The 22,197-nt window shown below is 37.0% G+C and overlaps 4 protein-coding genes across 4 annotated transcripts; 3 read left to right on the top strand and 1 right to left on the bottom strand.

Annotated features, from left to right (window-relative positions):
* The first annotated feature begins 215 nt into the window (after positions 1 to 215).
* On the top strand, positions 216 to 5,209 carry LOC103430568 (uncharacterized). The gene is made up of 13 exons (XM_008368714.4): positions 216 to 738; positions 936 to 1,048; positions 1,135 to 1,191; positions 1,331 to 1,426; positions 1,504 to 1,574; positions 1,711 to 1,753; positions 2,199 to 2,279; positions 2,359 to 2,418; positions 2,754 to 2,801; positions 3,056 to 3,153; positions 3,316 to 3,364; positions 3,773 to 3,817; positions 4,236 to 5,209. Exons 1-13 carry the CDS (start codon positions 369 to 371, stop codon positions 4,758 to 4,760), a joined length of 1,656 nt encoding a protein of 551 aa, XP_008366936.3. The 5' UTR covers positions 216 to 368; the 3' UTR covers positions 4,761 to 5,209.
* Positions 5,210 to 5,723: 514 nt separating this feature from the next.
* On the top strand, positions 5,724 to 9,267 carry LOC103430559 (3-deoxy-manno-octulosonate cytidylyltransferase, mitochondrial). The gene is made up of 8 exons (XM_008368707.4): positions 5,724 to 6,302; positions 6,553 to 6,598; positions 7,205 to 7,291; positions 7,374 to 7,498; positions 7,573 to 7,712; positions 7,889 to 7,940; positions 8,071 to 8,181; positions 8,648 to 9,267. Exons 1-8 carry the CDS (start codon positions 6,057 to 6,059, stop codon positions 8,738 to 8,740), a joined length of 900 nt encoding a protein of 299 aa, XP_008366929.2. The 5' UTR covers positions 5,724 to 6,056; the 3' UTR covers positions 8,741 to 9,267.
* A 1,971-nt stretch (positions 9,268 to 11,238) lies between these two features.
* On the bottom strand, positions 11,239 to 12,318 carry LOC103430551 (uncharacterized). The gene is made up of 2 exons (XM_008368699.4): positions 11,905 to 12,318; positions 11,239 to 11,663 (listed from the first exon to the last, which is right to left on the bottom strand). The coding sequence occupies exons 1-2, from the start codon at positions 12,169 to 12,171 to the stop codon at positions 11,460 to 11,462; spliced, it is 471 nt and encodes a 156-aa protein (XP_008366921.3). The 5' UTR covers positions 12,172 to 12,318; the 3' UTR covers positions 11,239 to 11,459.
* Positions 12,319 to 18,786: 6,468 nt separating this feature from the next.
* Positions 18,787 to 20,975, top strand: LOC108173084 (uncharacterized). Its single transcript, XM_017331472.3, has 2 exons — positions 18,787 to 19,302; positions 20,460 to 20,975. Exons 1-2 carry the CDS (start codon positions 19,044 to 19,046, stop codon positions 20,771 to 20,773), a joined length of 573 nt encoding a protein of 190 aa, XP_017186961.3. The 5' UTR covers positions 18,787 to 19,043; the 3' UTR covers positions 20,774 to 20,975.
* The last annotated feature ends 1,222 nt before the right edge of the window (positions 20,976 to 22,197 follow it).

Here is a 22,197-nt window from a genome sequence, read left to right as displayed (position 1 = left end):
AAATGTTTTTTTGTTCCAAAAGTATTTACGTGCTTTTTAAGAATTTACTTATATTTTTACTCAAGATTAATTTCAAAAACATTTTCATCAAAATATTTTTAATCATTTTAAAAACATATCTTACTAAAAATTAATTTCAAAAATATTTTTATCAAAATATTTTTAATCATTTTAAAAACATATCTAAATCAACTCTTTGTCGCCAATTTTTCATACTTCCCGTACGTAACAGAATCATTATTCGACCAACGTTCAAGTTTCTTTGTGTTGTTAGAAGAAACATAATTGCTGCTTACAAAGTATAAACCCTCATAACTCACAAGATTCGCAAACCCCAATTCCCGTACCGCCGTATCCACCACTGTAACATGGAGGAGCCGCCGACACAAAGCTTTCTCTACGAAACCCTACCCGCCCTCTCTCTTCCCACCCCCAACCAATCTCCGCCGCCGCCCGAGGACCTCGAACCCTACTCCGTTTTCCGCAACGAAATTACTCTCTCCACTCCCCAATGCGCTCCGGTCGACACCACCGCCCCCGATTTCTTCTCACTCGACGTCGCCGCCGATGAACCCGACCCAATTCGTGCCTCCTCGTCTTCTGGCCGCCTAGCCGAGCCATGGCCGTCGCTTCACCAATCCGAGCCCACGACACCAGCTCCTCAAGAGCCGAAGCTCGAGAGCGGGTGGTTTCGCGGCCATTGTAAATTCAGGAGCCCTATGGTTCAGCTTCATAAAGGTACTTTCTGCAATTTTAACTGCATGGATACATACATACTTATATTTACTTGTACACGGAGAAGAAAGCTCATATTTTTTTGTTTGGTTCTTTTACTTGTATAGAAATTCAATGTATTTCTAAGGAGAAAATTGTGTAATTGTAATCTGGTGTGTATATGTAACTTCAGATTGGTGTATCTGTTTTGGGTATTGCAGAGATTGTGGATTTCTGTGATTTTCTGTCTCCAACTCCAGAAGAACAAGAGGCACGCAGTGCAGCAGTAAAACGGGTCTCGGACCTTATCAAATATATATTTCCTCGGTCCAAGGTACTTTCCTTTTTCTTGTTTGGGTGCAGAAGTGCGGGTGTGTGTGATTTGAAGCACGAAAAAGTTCAATGAATGTTGCTTTATAGGTTGAAGTTTTTGGGTCCTTCAAGACGGGGCTATATCTTCCCGCTAGTGATATTGATGTAAGTATGTTGATCTTTATGCTAGTATAAGTTAGGAACTGAAGTTTGAATTTGCATTTGAATTTTGTTATTCTTGTCTATAATGCATGCTCAAGTGTCCATTTAAGTGACACATTTGGTTGATTGGTATTGCTCGTAGGCTGTCATTATGGGGTCAGGCGTCAAAACACCGCAGGAAGGATTGAAGGCCCTTTCTAGGGCGTTGTCACAGATGGGATTGGCAAAAAGGATACAGGTGTGCCTCAAGTTTTATTTGAAATATTATTGCGGACAAACTTCAGCTTCTATATTTGTTCTATGTGGATTCCGCAGGTGATTGGAAAGGCACGTGTACCCATTATTAAGTTTGTAGAGAAAACAAGTGGCATTGCATTCGACATAAGGTTTACTCTTCTATCTTTGGCGATATAGTTTGGGTTAATAATACTACAATGTATTGATAAGCAGTGCCTGTGATAGTTTCAGCTCAATTGACATGTTCAAATAAGTACATTGATAATTTTATATCTTCCTTCACAGTTTTGACATAGAAGGTGGACCAAAAGCTGCTGAATTTATTCAGGTTTGTTGCATATCGTGTCATCTACTATGTATTTGAAAGAATATTGTAGTTTCTTTAATATAGATCAAAGCCTGGCTATGTGCCTTTGAACAATGTTAACCTTGTCGTTTGCAACTTTGTGCTTTGATCACAGTTTAATATGGTTTCATGTGTAGTTATGGTATTTTGAACAATAGTTTATAGAATGTTTGTAGTGAAAGAAGATTACAGAAGAGTGACAAGCAGTAGTAAATGATAACTTGATAAGCTGTGCAATTAAAATTTTTATTAATTTGCTAAGTTAAACATTGCAAAGTCAGAGAATATCAAACAATATCTTTCACCTAGTAAAAGAAAAACAGAAAAGCTATGTGAGGAATCAGTTATAGTATATAGGTTACATATAAAGCAAGAGACCTTAACTATCTCCAGTCTCCTTTGACACTATCCTGTGGTCCCTTTTCAGGATGCAGTATCTAAGTGGCCTCCTTTGCGGCCTTTGTGTTTGATTTTGAAAGTCTTTTTACAACAGAGAGAGCTAAATGAGGTATGACTTTCCAGTCTAAGAGATTAAGTCATCATTCTTTTTCCAGTGAGCTATTTCAAGATTCTGATAACACATGCAGGTATACTCTGGTGGATTAGGTTCCTACGCTCTCCTTACAATGATCATGGCAATGTTGCATGTGAGTGATTCTTAAATATGCATTTTAAGATTTGATGTGATTCTTTCTTGCCATGTATATATCTGTAACGCATGGCTCTTGTTTGGATCTGTAAACATGCTGCTTCATTGAGTATTGCAGTGGAAGACAATCAATCAACCTAAGATCGCAAATGAGATCCAAAGAGAAATTATTGAAATTTGAATGAAATAGTGCTACACAAAATATGATCTTTTGTTTGGATGATAGATAAGCGACCAACAACTTCTGTAATTGTGAAATTCAGATAAATAGATCAACTTCCTCATGATTAGTAAATTTTTTATCCCTGATTTATATATTAATTTATGCTACAGAGCCTCAGGGAATGTCGACCTCCGGAACAAAACTTGGGAGTTCTTTTGGTAAGTTTTTCTAGATCAAGTAGAAGAAAACTTTGGACCTTTATTATTGCTTAAAATCACAAGTCAAATAACTTGCACTTTATTCCAGCAACCAGGGTTTGTAGTAAACTGTAACCAGAATTTGGTGGACCATAGAATTCACTTTATTGTTCTAGTTCTTAACCTCATATCACAGTATAGATTTGTCTAAGGGATATGAAAAGTCAGTGAGTTTGTTGCTTATGTTTTCGTTTATCTGTTTGTTTCTGAAATAGGTAAACTTCTTTGATTTTTATGGACGCAAATTGAACACTTCAGATGTTGGTGTATCGTGCAATGGGGCAGGCACCTTTTTCAAAAAGAGTGTAAAAGGGTATAAAATAAACAACCTTCTTGAGAAAGTGATGATATTTTTCTCTCGGATTCTTCTCTCTCTCTCTCTCTCTCTCTCTCTCTCTCTTTTTAATGTACAATTTGATTATTTCTTTTGATCAAGGTTATAGCTGACTGATGCAATTGATTGGTCCTCTCTTAGGTTCTTATCCAATGGACGACCTTTTCTTCTTGCCATTGAGGATCCCCAGGTCTGTTCGTGATTTCATTCTGAATGGTTATTTTGTAGGAGACTGGAAAAATCAAAGAACTTAACTAATTATGCTATCTCCTTTCTTTGAAGTGCTGCCTGGTTTTTTCTGTTTCCAGTTAGTATATATATAAGTAATGCTAGTTTGACATTCCCAAGCGGGCCTCTGAATAATTGGTTTAATCCCTACCCTAGTGAACTATTTGCTTGCAAGGAAGTTGAATGACATGGTAAAAAATAATGAATTTTATGTGAACCTGCTGTTTTAGTAAATTACAGTCTTTCACATCTCTGGGCCCTGTTGCAGCACAGTGTCAGGGATCAGAAAGAACTTAAATCAATAGGGATGATGATCCTTGCTTCTTTCTTCAGATATATAATTGACCATTTTTTATGTTTTGTTATATAGGCACCGGAGAATGATGTCGGGAAGAACTCCTTCAACTATTTTCAGGTTGGTTGAATGATTTATGATCTCTCACCCTCCAGTTTTCCGCTGGGTACCTTAATATACATTTTATAAAGTTTAATGAAGTAAAGTGTCGATTTGATTGATGACCAGCTGCGGGTTAAGCTATTGTTGTTCAGTAGTACCTGTCGAACAGATCTTTTGTCTGTGCATGTGCGCATGCAGTTACACCAAAGGTTCTGGAGCAAACATGTCAGTTAATAGTTAATACATGTCTGAGGTGCCCGAGTGCCATATGTTTGTGGTTGCACACTTGCACTAGTGCATTTTCATTGGCGTCAAGCAGTTAGACAGTTAGCTTGCAACACTTGCGAATCCAAATCTTATAATTTACTGATCTCTCTTTTACTTACTCCACCTCCCATCATTTCCTCCCTCACGTCATTTTTTATATATGTTGCAGATTAGATCAGCTTTTTCAATGGCTTACACTACATTGACAAACCCTAAGGTCATTATGGGCCTAGGGCCAAACAGGAGCATTCTCGGTACTATAATTAGGCCTGATTCGGCGTTGGTGGAACGCAAAGGAGGGCCTGGAATGGTAACTTTCAATAGCTTGCTTCCTGGAGCAGGGGAGCCAGTTCAGCTAGAACATGATCCACAGGAGTTACTGGGCAATTGGCAATTCAATGATGAAGATGATCCCCTGCCACGGGGACATGATTCTGCTGCAGGTGACAGTGGGCAATCATCGGGAAAGAAGAGAAAAGCTTCTTTTAAAGAAAAGTCCGGTAAGAAGGGCAAAGAATATTGGGAGGTGGGGAAGAAGATCAGATATGAAGAAAATGGCTCAAGGAGAGAGAGGAGCAGGCATGAGGAAAATGGATCAAGGAAAGACAAGGGAAAAAAGAAGATGAGGAGACGGAGACATTCCCAAGATGGTGCCAATAGTTTTGGTCCTTATGGTGGTGCATGGACTCGGTAGAATCCTTCTCGTGCCTGTAAGTTGCCATGTTATTCTTTTCCACTGCTAGTGGAGGTCCGATGAGCTTTGCCATTCATTGACCAAAGCTGCTACACAACGTGCTGCCGTTCACTCAGAATGGAAATGCAGTACTAAGTTAGGCTTCTGTTATCTGTGCTGACATTGACTGCTCGTTTACAGCATTTACTTGCATAACCGGGGCGGGGCGCGTGTTGAGCTTCCGATGAGTTACCTACCATACCCTCAATGCAGAACATTGAAATCTGTTGTGCAGTGCAGGGAGACTATTTTTTATTCATTTTTCGACATGGTGCAGTGATCCGAGTGTAACATGTAGCCCTTTGAGTTGCCTTTTCTTTTGGCTCGGAAATGTAACAGAAACTTAATGTTATGTTGTTAAGTAGTTTGGTCACATCTTACTCAATGGAAAGATAAATTTAACGCCGTTACTTGTATGGCCAAACATGATCTCATCTTGGGTATCAATCCCACTTGGTGGAGAATGGTGTGAGGAAATTTTCTAATTGCTAACTTGTTGTATGCATCAAGTCCTAAATCTTGGACCTTAGACTTTAACTCCTATATTGGAGACTGGGAACTTTACACTTGGGCATTAGTAACGTATTGCCTAGGGTTGAGATCTATATTCGGGCAAGGATTGAGGATTGGGACTGAAAATTCAAGCGGTTGTTTGATAACAATTTTGTTTTAACCTTTTGCTTTTTATTTTTACTTTCTTTCTAGTCTGAACACTTATTTGATAACCATTCTCAGTTAAAAACTTGAAATAAAAAATGGAGAGTTAATTTTTTTAGTTTTCAAAAGTTGGGTTTCGGATTTTCAGCTTTGTTAAAAAAATGAAAACTTAAAATTGAGAATTAAAAATTAAAACTGAAATAAGTTCTAAGTAAAAATCAATGTCACGAGAACAAGTAGTCTGCTATATTAACAACTAGAAAACATGAAACTTGCTCAAAAAATACTAAAGTCAAATTGCAAGATAAATCCAAGCGAGCCAAAGCGTTAGCAACCAAATTCGTTTCTCGATAGACAAGTCACAAGAGGAGCTACAATCATAAAATAAAATCATGACAACATAAGATCAAACTCCCTAAAGAATTGATTATACATTTGAGCATTTAGAATCAAGAGCAAGTCGGTTGATCCAACTTCCAATTACCCAAAACGACCCGTTTCAAACAGGTGAAAAGTATAAATACCCCAAGAAAACCAGAAATCTTACCAAACCAAACGATAGCTGCGTTCACTCGGTTCAGTGAGATCAACATCATCCCAATGTCGTCGTCGTCGTCGTCGTCGTCGTCGTCGTCGTCGTCTGGATCTTGGAACAGCACCAAGGCATGGATCGTTCACGGAATCGTCGCCGGAGTTGCGGTTGCGGCGGCAATTGGGGCCCGGGCCTACTTGGGTCCGACTAGGAAGTTCCGGAGCCGGGTAGTCGGCATTATACCCGCCCGCTTCGCTTCTTCTCGTTTCCAGGGCAAGCCCCTCGTTCAGATCCTCGGCAAACCCATGATTCAGGTACCTCATTTTACCTTAAAAACATGTAATTTAATGTTTTTTTTCCTTGAAAATCTTTGTTCTGTAAGAAATTTTTTATATCTGAAATGGGCATTGTCTAAATTTAATTTTGTTGTCAATTTTAATGAAAAATTGGGATTCTTAAGCTGCTTGGATCCAAAGCAGGGTTTTTTTTAATAAATAAAAATTTGGGATTTTGGTATTGTGATCGGGAAACATTTGACATATAAATTTTTGTTGGTATTTACAGAGAACATGGGAAAGGGCAAAACTAGCAAGTACATTGGATCATGTTGGTATGTCTACTCATTTGATTTCCATGCTATTTAGTTTCGTATTTATTCTCGGATTTCATTGTTAGACGGTAGCTACATTGTTGTCGCATTGCATTAGATCTAGCAAGTTTTTTGAGGCATCCAAAACCCCGTGTCGTCTTTTGAATTTTAAGCACCCTATCTGAACTCTGCCAGCTGATTCGATGTGATACTTGTCCAATTCCCGTATCCAGTACAATTAACATCCTTGATTTTGGTTGAAAGAGGAAGACCAGAATCAGAAACCATTCGTCTGGTTTTTTTCGTAGCTTCAAGAGCTTGTTCCAGCTGGGGCATTTTTAAACTCTGAACAACACTCACCTTTGTGGAGATCTTCGATAACCGAAGCAACCCCAAGGACTTAGGTTGGTTTAAATAGACCAGATGTGATATAGGCTTTTGTCCAATCTTCAATTCTCTTAATACCTAAGTGACCTTCCGTTCTAGGCCTTAGCGCTTGCATACTCGTGATGGCATTAAGTTTTGCTTAATGCCTACAAGAGCGATAAAAAGGCTTCATGAAATTTTGTGAAGTGAACTCTCTATATTTATATGTGCAAAACTTTATTATTACCTTCCTTTGTGTAGTTGTGGCAACAGATGATGAGAAGATTCGAGAATGTTGTCGCAGTTTTGGAGCTGATGTCATAATGACCTCGGAATCCTGCCGGAACGGTATGCACCTTGGTTTTTGTTTTCAGATAAAATATATAATTACATTTTAAGGTAGTTTATATTCTGTTTTCTGAACTTAAAGGTACCGAGCGTTGTTCTGAAGCAATTGAGAAGCTCGAGAAGAAGTATGATATAGTTGTCAATATTCAGGGGGATGAACCTCTTATTGAACCTGAGATAATAGATGGAATTGTTAAAGCTTTGCAGGTAAGTAATTTCTCCTTTCTTGATTTCGAATGTGATGACATACTTCGTTATTTTTTTTTTTAATATCTTGTCAGGCAGCTCCAGATGCAGTGTTTAGCACTGCCGTCACGTCATTAAAACTTGAAGATGCAATGGATCCAAATCGAGTGAAATGTGTGGTGAATAATAGTGGTTATGCCATCTACTTTTCAAGGGGGTTGATTCCATTTAACAAGTAAGCTTATGCTTATCTATTTCTGTTTCATGTGTTCTATCTTTTATCATAGTGGTTCAGGTAAGAGGTTTTCCTTTTTCATGAAATTATTTATTTTATGGCGAATGAAAAAATAATAAATTAGAACATGTTTTGCGGGTTCTTAGCTAGACTTTACTAATTGTCCTCTGATACAGGTCAGGAAAGGCCAATCCACAGTTTCCCTATTTGCTTCATCTTGGAATTCAGGTATTAGGTTGACATTTTACTTTGTGATAAATTGTGCGTGGCTGCATTGTTCATGATCGTATATTATTTTATACCATTTGTACTGGTTTTTAACTTGTGAGCTTATTATTCTCCGCTCCTGTATTTTCAGAGCTATGATACAAAGTTTCTAAAGATATATCCAGAACTTCAACCTACTCCTTTGCAACTAGAAGAGGATCTGGAGCAGCTTAAGGTCCTTGAAAATGGGTATAAGATGAAGGTATAAAAAGATCCGTTTCTTCTTCCCTACTTGCAAGACATTGCATTGCTTTCTTGTTCTATTTTGTTGATCTTACCCGTCTTTTCTTCTTGTTTTGCGGTATGTTAATTCTAATTTTATTCAAGTCATATTTGACATTGATGCAGTCATAAAAATTGATATAATAAATATAACTATGCTTCATGGGTATGAAGTCCTTTATCTCGGTGGCATGAATATTCAATACCGTACGATGATTAAATAAGTTAGTTCGTCAAAATGCTATCGGTTACTATCATGGCACTCTCAAACACTACTACCCTCAGTCCAATAGGAAAAAGAATTGAAATTTCAGATCTTTTGCCTGAGGTAGTAGATCTCCTCAAATATGACGTGAAAAATCCAACGTACCAGTATGTGATTACGTGGACGGTTTCTTTTGCTTAAATGTAGATGTCCAAAAGTTGACATGGTTCTATGTTTGCAGGTGATTAAGGTCGACCATGAGGCTCACGGTGTTGACACCCCAGAAGATGTTGAAAAGATTGAATCTCTGATGTGCGAAAGGAACCTGTCTTAGGAGTTGTAGTTTGCAGCAGTATATCAGACCATGGGAAAAAGAGTATGTCTTCCGTAGACTCGTAATTATTGTGATTATAGTTAAGTTTTCTAAGGGGTTTGCCGTGGCATGCTGCCGGGTTTGTGCAAATTTATTTGTATATTAAGGTGGGACGGGACAGAACGGAGTGGGACGAGGCGTTCCGTCCCACGTTTGGTGCGCCTAAAACGGGTGGAACGCGCTGTTCTACGGGACAAGTTTTGGGTGAATTTTCATTCCGCCTCACCTTCCTGGAACGACTCGTTCCACATCCGTGGAACACAAAATTATAACCTCTTTGTTTCTTTCTTCTTCCTCCTTGTTTCCATCCGAAGGCATCTTTGCTCCCTCTTTGTTCCGTCCCGTGCCGTCTTGTCCCGTTCCATTTCGTCCCGTCCCATCTGCATACCAAACGATACCTAAGAGTGATTTATTTCCAGTCCAGCCATTCCTTGTAGATCTGTTTCTCTTCCACTGATGATTTGGTATACATATCCGAAAGTTTAGAATTCTCTATTGGTTGGACTCTCTCTCTCTCTCTCTCTCTCTCTCTCTCTCTAGTCACGGACTCTCCTATAAAAGTTTGGGAGAAAAACAAGAAGATAGAAAAACAGGGATGGTAAACTGGTAATTAGGGGAGAGGATCCAAGGGGAGTAAACGCAAGACACAAACTTCCAAGATGATATAGTGGATAATACAAGACAGTTGGGGACTAGTCAAACAAACAGAAGAAATTGACCAAAATAACAATTAAATAATAATTAAAATATTGATATAAAATATCTTTTTTGTATATACAAAAAGCCAGAAGAATAGAGATCTCAATTTTGGGAAGATGAACACGATACACAGGGGATGGATTTATGAGGTTTCAATTCCGTGTTTGCGTGTAGTTTTGGAATTTGCAGACTGAAATTGTCACTCATTAATCTTTATTTACAAAATGTAATGGAAAAGACCTTGATTTGGCTTCTCAATGAACACCAAATCTCTCTCTCTCTCTCTCTATCTCTCTCTCTCATCTTACATTGTGTACCAACCTTGCCGGAAGTCATCATTTCCCAACATTTTTCACGGCCAAGCATCCAAAAGTAGAGAGGCCAAGTTTTTCACAACATTCAATTCTGTTGTGTACCAAGTTTTTCACCACTGCAATTTCATTTGAGTCTCAGTGGTTTCACTTCTGGCCAAATCGGATAAATAGTTTATGTGGTTACAAGATATTAGGAAGATAGCTTACGTGATAAAAAAAAAATTGTATTTAAACTCGTATGATGTAGTTCGTTAGCAAATTTAGTCCAAAAATAATTTTCCTGATAAATGTCCACTAAACGTATGGGTAAAATTGTACTTTGATGTGGTGTTGTGAAAATCAATATTTTAGTTGGAAAACTAATGAAAATGGTTTGAAAACTTTAAGTTTTAATGATAAGGACAAAATAAAGAGTAAAGTGAATAGTACCAGGATTGACTTTTTAATATAAAAATGTAGTTTTCGTTAAAGTAAACAGTACCAGAAGTTTTTCTTTAAAGTTCCCTATTTTAGTACCAATAAATTACCTTTTTTATACCAATTCATCCATCATTTTTATTGCGGAGGATTTTGCTTTTATTTGTTGATTATACCGAAATTTAAAAGAAGAAAATGAATCTAGCTTTCTTATTCTTTGTTGGGCTGTTGCCATTCAAAGGGAATACCTGATCGCTCGCTACTAAGATCAAATAGACAAATTAGGTACTCGCGGGTTTTGTCTGGCGAGTTTGATATGCCCAGTAACGATAGCAAGATGTGTTGCAATTGCAATACAAACACCACCAGTATTGGTCCCTGCCAAAGTTGTAGCAGATGGATTTGTGGAAAGTGTATTCAGGGCTCCGAGTGGGATGGCATCGAGATCAGTGATGAGGTTGATCTCAGACATGGTTTTGTGAAAATACAATTCTATCCATGTATTTAACGGACACTTAACGGAACTAATACTTTTAGACTAAATTTGCTAACGGACTATACCACATGAGTTTAAATTCAAATTTTTTTACCACATAGACTATGTTCTGAATATCTTAAGACCACATGATTTATCCGATTTGGCCTTCAATTTTTTGCTATTTTTGGCCTACAGATTACTCATTGATTCAACTTTCAACCACGACCCAATTTCAACAAAATTTTCTAACGAAAGTAGCATAAGTGGTGATTTTACGCGTCATTCACGTGCTAATTTTGTCCAAAAATAGACAAAGCCAAGCCTTCGTGCTTAAAATGAAAGGACGAGTAAACTACATGTTTAAAATTGCGAAAATTGATATTTGCGTAAGTGTATTCTTTCCCTGAACTACATGGACTAAAAATCAAATATTTATTTTTGTTATTATATACAAGCGATATTGAGGGATGACGAATTCAAAATCGAACCAACTGACTTAGAAGCCCCTTACCGAAAAATCAAAACTTTATATCCTAAGAAAGACCCCAAAATGAGCAATTAAAGTTGAAAAAAGGACAGCCAATGGTTGACCACCTTTCTTTACTTGTAATTGTATATAAAGCTCAAAGGTCATCACCACATACGTACATGTTTGTTTGTTTTAAAGAAAAAGAGAAGAAAAAAAAAGAAATGGAATATTTTATGGTGCATGCTAGTCAAAGAAGGAGAGTAATCACAATGAACACGTCTGTCACGCGTCAACACAAAATTCTCAACAAGGACTCAAAGTTGAAGGCTTAGCTGGTTGTGGTGGTCGTGGTTCCGTCACCAACTGGACCTCCGTTTTGAAGAGAAGCACCGACAGCGATTCGTCGACAGAGAAATACACGAACCCGCCGGCTGAGTGAGTCACGAACGATCCAAAACTCGTCCCCACCACGCAGTGCCACGCCGGTCCATACACCGAGTCAAACTCCTACGTTTTCATTAAATTTAATTAAGTAACCCGGATTAATTAAACAAAAACAGACCAATCTAGCTGCAGCGAAGACTTACATGGAACATGCTCATCGCTCTTGTGGCTTTCCGCTCAAATAATATAATGTTATGTGTAAGTTTCTCTCACATAACGTTACATTATTGGACCAGAACTCCACGTGTGATGATGAACCGTTGCTGTTCTCCAGAAACAAAGAGATTGAAAGTATCATATGTACCTTTTTGAGAGCTCGAGCGAGGTGTGTTGGGTTGAGACGAGTTTTGGGGTTTGGTGGTGGTGGTGGTGAGTCGAGGAGTGATCTGGTGTGGCGGAGAGCGTGGTTTTGCATGTGGGCAGGCATATCGGATGATCTCAACCGTGCATTGAGGGTGATGGCAGCGACAGCAAGCTTGATCTGGTCTTCTGGTTCTTGTCGTTGTTGCTTCGATATTTGCATGGCTTGGCCCTGGCTTTGCTTCTCTTTGAGTTTCAGAGCTTTTTCCATGTCTTGTGATCAAAGTAATGGACTCTAAACCAAAATCGAAGAAGAAAATAGGACAAAAAGGGAAAAGGGAAGGACTCAGAAAAAGAGAGAGAGAGAGAGAGAGAGAGAGAAGGGGAGTTGGTGGGGGTTTGAATTTTGACTGACAATATTATTATTGGGTACAAATGAGATTTTAAGTACCATGAGGTACAAACTATAGAAAATAAATGAAAAGGAAAAACTATATGTAGGGTTAAATTAAACAACAGTGCCAGGGTTTAGATTGGTAGAATTGGATCCACGGTCCGGAGCCTAGGGATCAAATTATATGGACCTTTGATTAGTGTGTAAAAGAAATTAGAGTTATTAATTTTGTGTGGTGGACCAGGAAAATGAGTTAATGAGGATCGTTGGATTAAATTTATACGGTCCAGATGAATTGATCTCTACACTCTGAACCTTAGTCCGGAGCGGATCCAATTCCTAGATTGGCTTTCACAAGCTCCGATAGGATTTGTATTTCAACCCAAAAAATGTAATGATTTCTACTTTTATTTTCAACTTGTGTATTATTATTATTTTTTTTTTTTATGAAAAATTTAGAATCCAGGCCCTAGTTGCCAATATGCTATGATTAAAACCTTGTTGAATTTCAGTTTTTTATCAAGATCTCTAGACTTTGTACACATCATCATTTACACATATTTTCATGTCAACTTTTTATTCTATTTATTAAAAATTTATAAATTATCCCTCATATCATTCATTAGCACCCTCAAAATAATTAAATAGCATTCTCAAAATAATTAAATAGCATTGTAACTGAAACTCCTAGATTTCAGCTGCCCAATTCAAGCTATTTCAAATTTCGTCAAAATTTAACCCGTACCCATATGTTCTCCATGAGCATTCAAACAAACGCAGATTTTTGCAGAATATTTGAAGATGCTGCATCAGTTTTTTATTACATCAGAGAGACTTTGTTAAGATTTTTAAATGGGTAATCTTTGTACCATAGTTCTACCCAGTCAGAGGTATTTCAAGCGGAGAAGAACTGCATTGCATTTGCAGAGGAACTTGGAGAAAAAGGCCATATGCGTGGGGGGGTACAATCTTATTGCATGGGGTACATTTTTCTGTTAGCATATATGGAGACTTCACATCAGCTTTTCAATGACAGAGTTCATGAAGTCTGTCTTGGATACAAACTATAATTGAAAACATAACAGCTTGAATTGGGGGACTGAAATTTGGGAATTTCTGTTACAATGCTCTCCCATTATTTTGCCGTGATAATGAGTGATATGAAGTATAATTTATAAATTAAAAAATTTAATAAATAAAATAAAAAGCTGACATAGAAATATGTGAATAATAAAATGTTGATGTGTATAAAGCCTAGGGACCTTGATTAAAAACTAAAATTCAATAAGGTTTCAATTAAATAATTATACCAACTAAGGACCGTATACAAAGTGTCCTTTTAAAAAAAAAATTGAAGAAGATGAATGAATAAAAATTATTAAGTGTTTGAGGTAAATATCGGGGGTGTATAGTACTTTTCTTAAACTAAACAAGATAGCCATGAGGGCTTCCTGTACATAAAGCATCATACAACAACACATGTCTAGCCGGAGGGGATGTCCAATTGGACAAGGATCGTCTGCCGTCCACTTTTGGTGCCCTCCTGTTTGTATGGTCACGGTTAAGCCACGTCAACATTTTATAATACTATTCATTTTTGTCTTATTATATCTATAAAAAAAAAACAATATAAAATGTTGACGTAGCTTAATCGTAACCACAAAACAAGAGGACACGGAGAGGGCACCGGAAGTGGAGGACAGACAATCCTTGTCCTGTCCAATTTACACCAGAAGGGATAGAGTGCGATAAAATTAGTCTTCCACCAAACATGACTAAAACTAATAGACTCAAGAAATTAGACTGCGATGCAGAATGCAATTAATAAGAGCTTCGAATCACCCTTAACATTGATAAATCTTAAACCAAGTTTTTGTGAATGAAGAAGACCCATTTTTTGCTCATAAATTCTTCTTGTATTTCTAATGCAAATGGAGTGCGGAAAAAAAAACAATAAATTTGTTTGGTTCGAATTTCGGAATAAGAAAGAAACTTTAGAATAAGTCTCGGAGGTTGATCTTGATGATTCATACTTACTATGAAAACATAAGATATTTGACCAATAGGAACACGCCACATGTAGAACTTATCATATATAACTATTATGTCATTGACAAAATATGCAGACCATTAGCTAAACCCCAACAGGCTAACGGGTCACATTCTCTACGAAGGTCCTAAAAACCCACAATCAATAGTCCTCTAAGCCCAATCATCGCAAAAGGTCCAAGCCGATCCCCAAGCGAGCTACACAAATTACCCTGATATGTAATGGGTTTGCCTGTTAATCTCCAAGCATGTCAAGATTCTCTGAAGCATAATCCAGGAATCTCAAAGGAATATTCTCCCATAGATGTGCAGACTAGGTAACACTCTGCAAATAGGTTCAACGGGGTGCTAGAGTTAACTCATCAGTTCTCTATAAATAGCCGAGGTCAGCCACTTATTATGGTAATCAAGAACTCTCAACACGTTCTTATTACTTCTTACACTACTTAGGCTGCATCATAGGCACTTTGGCTAACACCACATTGATGTTTGTCTACTCCGTTTGTCTCTTTTCTTTGTGCGTAGATTTTCGTCAATTCAAGCCAAGGTGAAAATTTTCTCCCACACCTACTAAACCACTAAATAAGATTGACAAATATGCCTTCCAGAAATATTTTCCATACAATCGGCTTTTTTTTTCTTTGAGTTTTACTCTTAGCAACTCCTATATTCGAAGCAAACTATTGGTCATGGTGTATCTATCTGCAATCTGAGAGTCCGTGTGCAAAATATAACACGATAAGAGCATCGAAATAATTTAGAAGGGTCTGCGTTTTCTTGTTGACCCGATTGTCCTCTTCTATAATCCATTCTTCTCTTCTTTTTTTTCATGGAAATTGAAGTTAAAAGGTTTTCCCAATATTATAAATTAATTAAAAAAACTTTTGTTTATAATTGCAAGAATAACCATCATTAAAACAAGGGCAGCACTACTTTTATTGGAGGCAGATTCTCTGTCCTCCCATTTCCCGTATCCTTCATTGTCCTTCTGTTTGTGTGATCACGGTTGAGCTACGTCAACATTTTATATTACTATTCATTTTTATCTTATTATCTCTATTAAAAAATAAATTAAAATATTGACGTAACTTAACCGTTCCCACACAAAATATGAGGACACAGAAAGTGGGAGGGCAGAGAATCTGCCTCCACTTTTATTAGGTCAAGAACGACAGCACTACTATTTCCCATCTTCGTGATATGGAGTTACCATTACTTTTAGCAGTCTTTTACAAACTTCGTGATGCATGATCCGATGAGATGGATTTTAGAAGGAGAAAAATAGTTTACCGTCGCGTAACGTATTAATTTAATAATTTATTATAATTTTTAACTTTTATTTCATGTGACAATATATGATGATCTAAAAGTTACAATTGTAATAAATTTGTTTCATGTAAAATGCTATTATCCCATTGCATTCCTCTTAAATCTTAAATGTGCAACAGTAGATGACATTGGTCAAGAAAAAGACATGTCGTTGTATATGGAACACCAAGAAAAATTAATAAACATTGGAAATGACACATTTTTTTAAAAAAAAAAATCTAAGTTTTTGAAATATGAGATTTAACAATAAATATGTTTCAAGGTAACAACACAAGAATGATGTGAAAGGCATCAAGCAGAGACAAGGAGCAATTTCCAACGGACCCAGCGTTTCTACCCTCCCAGTTTTCATACATTCTCATTCTCTCCTATTTTGTGTGGTCACGGTTAAGCTACGTCAACATTTTATATTAATTTTTTTTATAGAGATAATAAGACAAAAAATACTAGTGATATAAAATGTTGACGTGGCTTAACCGTGACCGCACAAATAAGAGGGGATGAGAGTGTATGGGAACTGGGAGGGCAGAGAAGCCATGTCCATTTCCAACATCTTTCAAGTAATAGATTACTGCCACACTTTCCTTAGCCTGCTTTCCACAAATAGGAAAATCTTAGGGATTCTAGGATCCTGCAATCATATTCGTTCATCGTACATCATGTGGTCAGAAATTATTTAAAATTTAAAATTCAAATATAAATAGTACCTAACGAAAACTGACCGCACGATGTACGATGAATGGAAATAATTGCTGGATCCCTAGAATCCCTATGAAAATGTAAAAGGATCCGGTTTGGATCTCTCCCAACAAGGGCCCATGATCAAGTGATCCGGGCGTTGAAATTTGATCCAATGACTACAATTATTATAACTTTTAAAGGGGTTCTTTGTTTGTAGTCGTTGTATTAAATTTCAATGGTCCGGATCACTTGATCCTAGGCTTTTGATGGGAGAGATCCGGACCTGATCCTCTTCCAACAAAACAAAATTGCAAAAGATAGTTATCATTACATTTAGATTTTTTTTGTCAAAATGGTCTTTGAGATTAACATAACTCTTCACTTTGATATCTGAGATTTTAAATTGATAGAACTTGTCCCTGAGTTTTTCCACCGTTAATTACTTTGGTCATTCTATTAAAAATTTCCGTCAAATAAGAAAAAAATAACAATCAAAACTTTCCGTCCTTGAGGGTATTTATGTCATTTTGATATTTATTTAATAGAGATTTTTCAAGAATGACCAATGTGATTGACGGTGGACAAACATAAGGACAAGTTTTATTGATTTCAAATCTCAATGATCAAAATGCAGAGTTATGTCAATCTTAAAACTATTTTGCCAAAATGCCTTACATTTGTTTATGTCACATTTTGCACCTTTTTAACTTTTGGGTGGGAGTATTTTGGTTCATGTTTTTTTTTTCCTTTTTAGATTTAGGAAAAATAACTTGTAAAATTTTAAATTGTTACACTTTTATTCTTTTTGTCAAATTATTAAATTAATTGTTGTTTCAAAAAAAAAATAAATATATATATATATATATATATATTTCTTGTTCATGTGATGCACTGCTCATCAAGTGTTATTGTTTCAGGTAAACGTAGGGGTGGGCACTTGGAACCGAAAACCGAAACCAAAACACGAATCGAATCAAACCGCACCAAACGGTTTGGTTTTGCGGTTTTGAAACGGTTTCGGTTTCAAAACCAAACCGCGGCACACAAAACGGTTTGGTTTCGGTTTTGGGTTTTCAAAACCGCACCATATAATAAATAAATGTTATATAACTTATATTTTAAACTTTTCAACTTGGTTATAACTTATAGGTTTGTATTATGGCAAACTTAACCTTTTAATTGGGGTTGTAAAGTATTGTGATTGGTGATCAAGTTCAATTTTAGTAGATGTGATGCATAAGGATTTAAAGTTTAAATTCTTTGATGCATTGGATGTTGTCTCAATTTTAGTAGTTGTCATTTGTTGCAGTTTTGGTACAAGTTTGGTACAAGTTAGCTGCACTTTTGGTTCTGTTTTGTGCAGTTTTTTGGTGCAGTTTTTGGTGCTGTTTTGGTACTGTTTTTTTATGCAGTTTTGCTGCATTATTTTTGGGTGCAATTTTGTGCAGTTTTGTGCAGTTTTTGCTGCTGTTTTGCTGCAATTTTACTGCATATTCATTAATTAATATATGAGGAAAATAAGACCGTATTATGCATAAATAGGTGTATATTTTAAATTGTACATTTTTTTTCTCAAAAACCAAACCGAAACCGTTTGAAACAGCACCGCACCGAACCGAACGGTTTGGTTTCATTTCGGTTTTGGCTTCAAAACCGCACTGCAAAATGTTTCGGTTTCGGTTGTGGTTTCATTCGAAACCGCACCAAACTGCACCGCGCCCACCCCTAGGTAAACGCAAGGATAACCTTTGATGATTAGACCATTCATCTTCAATTCACTGCATGATTCAAATCTTTCTCCTTTGTAAATTAATATAAAATATTATTTTACCAGTAATGTTAAGGAAATTAAAAATTTAAATTAAATTTACAAACTAAATAATGTAGTCGTAGATGATTGAATTAATAATAATTAAATATCGATTAGCATTTTTATTTTTTATTAGTTACACTTATAAATTTAGTTTAAAAATTTAATTTTTCTAACATATTCTTACTTTACAGTGGCAAATGTAAAAAATAAATAACCATATTATAGATTATAAAAAATTAAAAATGTAGTTAGTACTAAGGTGTCATAGTACTGGTTTAGTACGAGGAACTTTTATAAAAACATGAGTGTAAAAAAAACTGAGCTAAAAAAGGTATTTGGTAAACATTTAAAAACAGCTTATTTTCACAATTTTGAATAAAAATAAAAACTAACAACGTGAAGCAACAAAATAAGTTTATTCTCACAGCACAACAGAAATCAATTTTTTTTTTTTTCAAATGACAGCAATACAATGATGGGAACTTTAGCGAAAAGCACCCGGTACTGTTCACTTTAACGAAAAATCACATTTTTACACTAAAAAGTCAATCCTGGTACTATTCACTTTACCCTTTATTTTATCCTTATCATTAAAACTCAAAGTTTTCAACGTGTTTTCGTTAGTTTTCCTTGCAATGATTGGTGACTTTACCACAATGCAAATTGCAAAGAATCAAAGCAGGATACTCCGCACTCGTCCTCACTCCTCAGTTATCGTCTCAGACTCATCCATTAACCTTTGCTGCCCACTCTCCACCTCTCCCCAATCCACTCGCTAGTCGCTACTGCTTTCTCCGTCCCCTTCAACTACTCCGTCTCCATCCTCTCTCTCTCTCTCTCTCTCTCTATCTCTCTAGAGCTCCGACCCTCTGCGGTCATGGCTACAGTCCTCGACTCCGTCGTCGCTCCCCGATCCTCCGCTCTCCCTTCTTCGGCCGCGCTCTCTCCGATCTCGGCTCCCTCCTCGCCCTCGTCCTTGTCCGCCGGCGCTCGGTTGCCTCGCTACAGAGGCCTCAAGGTGGGATCGGCTCTCCTAACTCGCTCCGCCGGATCGCTGAGTTACGGTCCTGCTTCCGGACGAGTGAGCCGCCGTGGTGGTCTCGTCGTCTGTGAGGCTCAGGACACCGCTGTCGAAGGTAAGTCTTGTAATTTCGCCATCTTCAGTCATGATTTCAATTATTTTTTTGTTTATTTCAAATTTCATACTTTGTGTTTGGTTGTTTGGAAAATTTTCTGTTTAATTCTCCTTCAGTTTCTTAGTAATCAGCAGATGATTTAAGTTTCATAGTCGATTTAATTTTTGTGTAGATATTGTTGAAAGGTGATAGACTGAGATTGTTTATTTGGTAAAGGTGGAATTTTAGAACTTGCAGCCAAGAAATGATCTTTACTCTCTAATTTCTGCATTAGCTGAGAAGATAGGGTTGAAGTTTTATACTCAATTTCCGAGTATCGCGTAAGTTGATGTGATTAGTGGTATTGTTTTGAGAAAGTTAAAATATGAAAGTTACCGATCGCAAAGAAATGGGAAATGGATGATATGATACTGAAGAAATGTATTGGTTTTTGAAACATTTGAAAACTTGGGATAGACTCGTAAAAGGAAGCTAGTAGGAACCGAGGATGAGCCCGCCTTAGAAGCGTAGTCAAATGGTTCTGAAGATGAAGTTTAGATTCATAGGCAAGCTTAATCTGGTGATTTCAAGTTGTGGGTACTTGTGATTGTTTGGTTAGGCTGGTTGAGCTGAAATGACCACCCGGTAGCTAAAGACAAGCCACAGGTGAGACTGTCAAGGGACATAGTTCATTGTGACTGACCAAAATATTCCAAAATTAACTGTTCGATTTCAGGTGGAATGTTGATGGAATGCATGGTGACTAATCATAAACACAGAAGTGAATAATCAATCTAGGGACTTGGGCATGAATCTTAGTAATTCAGATTTGGAACTAAAACTAAGTGTAGATATGGAGCAAATTTATGTATGCATACATGCTTACTTTTCAGTGTTCTACTTGTGAGAGTACACAAAGAAGACACCTGTTTATTATGCAATAGATGAAGTATAAAAGCGGTTGAAATTTTTGTTACTCAAAATATCAAAAAAATTTATGAGAGAAATTGAGTTTTGATGTACAAGGCAGTGTTTAGGACTGATTGTTGCTTGCTTTACCATCAATGTCCAAAGCATTAGAAAGGGTTATGCAGTTCTGCTTTCACATATATTTTGTCTATTACTTTTGGTTGTTATGAAGTTTTATTTTTGACGGTATGTTTTGTGAAAAATTGCAGTGCCTGCTGTTGGTGATGCAACATGGCAGTCGCTTGTCCTTGATTCTGAAAACCCTGTTTTGGTTGAATTCTGGGCTCCGTGGTGCGGGCCTTGCCGTATGATCCACCCTATAATTGATGAACTGGCAAAGCAATATGTTGGGAAGCTCAAATGCTACAAAGTTAACACTGATGAGAGCTCGTCAATTGCAACCCAGTATGGGATTCGAAGTATTCCAACTGTCATCATATTCAAGGGTGGCGAGAAAAAGGATGCCATTATTGGTGCTGTTCCCAAATCCACATTAACCACCAGCATAGAGAAGTTCTTGTAGAAGTGGTAAGTAATAGTTGCCTTTCTGGATCTAAGCTGCACCTTGTATCTGTTTCTTCTCTTTCGAGATTCTTATGTCTCAGGGTTGAGATACTTCTCTCCCAAAATAAACTCATGTCTGCTCCTGTATAGTTAGTTATCTGGATGACGCTGTAACTATTTCTTTCCTTTACGAGAATGTTAGTTACTTAGTTAATTATTAACTTAGTGCCTCTTTTATAATGTTAATCGTACATGTGGATTATCTTTGACATACTTTTCATTGTTACATACTACAGTTATGTTTTCTTATCTTGTGATTGAAGATCCCAGTAAGTGATGCAGGAACCTATGCATGTAGAATTGCCTAGAAAATATACGTTAGGAGGTTCTTTCAGAGCTGGTGCAATGGATAAAAGCGTTCTTTCGGAAAGAACAGTCCTGAAATTCATGTAAACTCCTTGGGTTCACCTTTGCATTTTAGGTCATTTTCTTTCAAACTACTTTGTGGGGTTATCCTTAGGTTTAAAAGTTTTCTAATGCCAAACTCCTTGTCGATCTAAGATGCCTGAGTGAAAGTGGGCAGTAAGAATCACCTCTAGTTGTGTTAGGGCTATTTAGATGTGTGCATTCTTCTTTCAAATGGCCAGGGGGCCGTTTGAGGCTGCATTAAGGAGGAAAAATTGGCTCACAGTTCATGTACTTATAATTTTGAGTTCATTTTGTCTATTATCCGCACGTTAGACATCGCCAATTCAAATATCATTCTCTACCATAGGCTACAACAACAAAACCGAAAAAAGAAATGCCCTACTCCATACAACTCTCCTGCGTTGGATGTAGCAATGGCTTGGGGAAAAATAGGACTAGCTAGATTTTGATATTGTGGAATGGAGGATTTGATCTCGGGACCTCGAGTGCAAGGAAAAATGTTTTTAAGCCTTTAATCAACTGAAGATGCTCACTGTTTTGAATGGTTTGAATACCAATTCAGAGAGGAAACTTTATTCCTCTATGTATGGAGATGACTTATGCAGCTTTAGTTTATACAGACGTTCATCGTTTCGTGTGTTTGGTTCAATCTGTAGTGCGTTACAATGTTCAACGTGGATTGAATTCGGACTTCATTACATGCACAAGGCATATTTGTAGTTCCCCATTGAACTAAGGGGGAGCAAGGTGGTGCATGAAAAAATAACCTTCAAAACGTACCTTGAAGCAACATTATCTTTCATATTCTTCCAAACCATAACCCACAAAATATCCAACACAATTGGATAGTTTATCTCGGGTTGGGTCGTATACAAGTCAAGGATTACACAATCATATAAACGTGTTACAATGTGTCATTTTTTGAGTTAAACAGGTTGATCAGAAACATGAGCTCTATAATAAACCTTGTCAAGCGGTTATGGCCAACTCAAACCCGTGTATTTCGTGTCATTT

Source organism: Malus domestica, chromosome 03, assembly GCF_042453785.1.
Source record: "Malus domestica chromosome 03, GDT2T_hap1".
Taxonomy (NCBI): Eukaryota; Viridiplantae; Streptophyta; class Magnoliopsida; order Rosales; family Rosaceae; genus Malus; species Malus domestica.
This window is presented reverse-complemented; position numbering and strand designations above follow the sequence as displayed.

Excerpts from the sequence above, each read along its gene's own strand:
- LOC108173084 (XM_017331472.3), top strand. The coding sequence starts at position 19,044 with ATGGCTACAGTCCTCGACTCCGTCGTCGCTCCCCGATCCTCCGCTCTC. Across the intron at positions 19,303-20,459 it reads TCAGGACACCGCTGTCGAAG|TGCCTGCTGTTGGTGATGCA; the intron begins GTAAGTCTTGTA and ends GAAAAATTGCAG.
- LOC103430551 (XM_008368699.4), bottom strand. The coding sequence starts at position 12,171 with ATGGAAAAAGCTCTGAAACTCAAAGAGAAGCAAAGCCAGGGCCAAGCC. Across the intron at positions 11,664-11,904 it reads TCGCTCGAGCTCTCAAAAAG|GAGTTTGACTCGGTGTATGG; the intron begins GTACATATGATA and ends ATGAAAACGTAG.
- LOC103430568 (XM_008368714.4), top strand. The coding sequence starts at position 369 with ATGGAGGAGCCGCCGACACAAAGCTTTCTCTACGAAACCCTACCCGCC. Across the intron at positions 739-935 it reads TATGGTTCAGCTTCATAAAG|AGATTGTGGATTTCTGTGAT; the intron begins GTACTTTCTGCA and ends TGGGTATTGCAG. Across the intron at positions 1,754-2,198 it reads AAGCTGCTGAATTTATTCAG|GATGCAGTATCTAAGTGGCC; the intron begins GTTTGTTGCATA and ends GTCCCTTTTCAG.
- LOC103430559 (XM_008368707.4), top strand. The coding sequence starts at position 6,057 with ATGTCGTCGTCGTCGTCGTCGTCGTCGTCGTCGTCGTCGTCTGGATCT. Across the intron at positions 7,499-7,572 it reads GAATTGTTAAAGCTTTGCAG|GCAGCTCCAGATGCAGTGTT; the intron begins GTAAGTAATTTC and ends ATATCTTGTCAG. Across the intron at positions 8,182-8,647 it reads AAAATGGGTATAAGATGAAG|GTGATTAAGGTCGACCATGA; the intron begins GTATAAAAAGAT and ends CTATGTTTGCAG.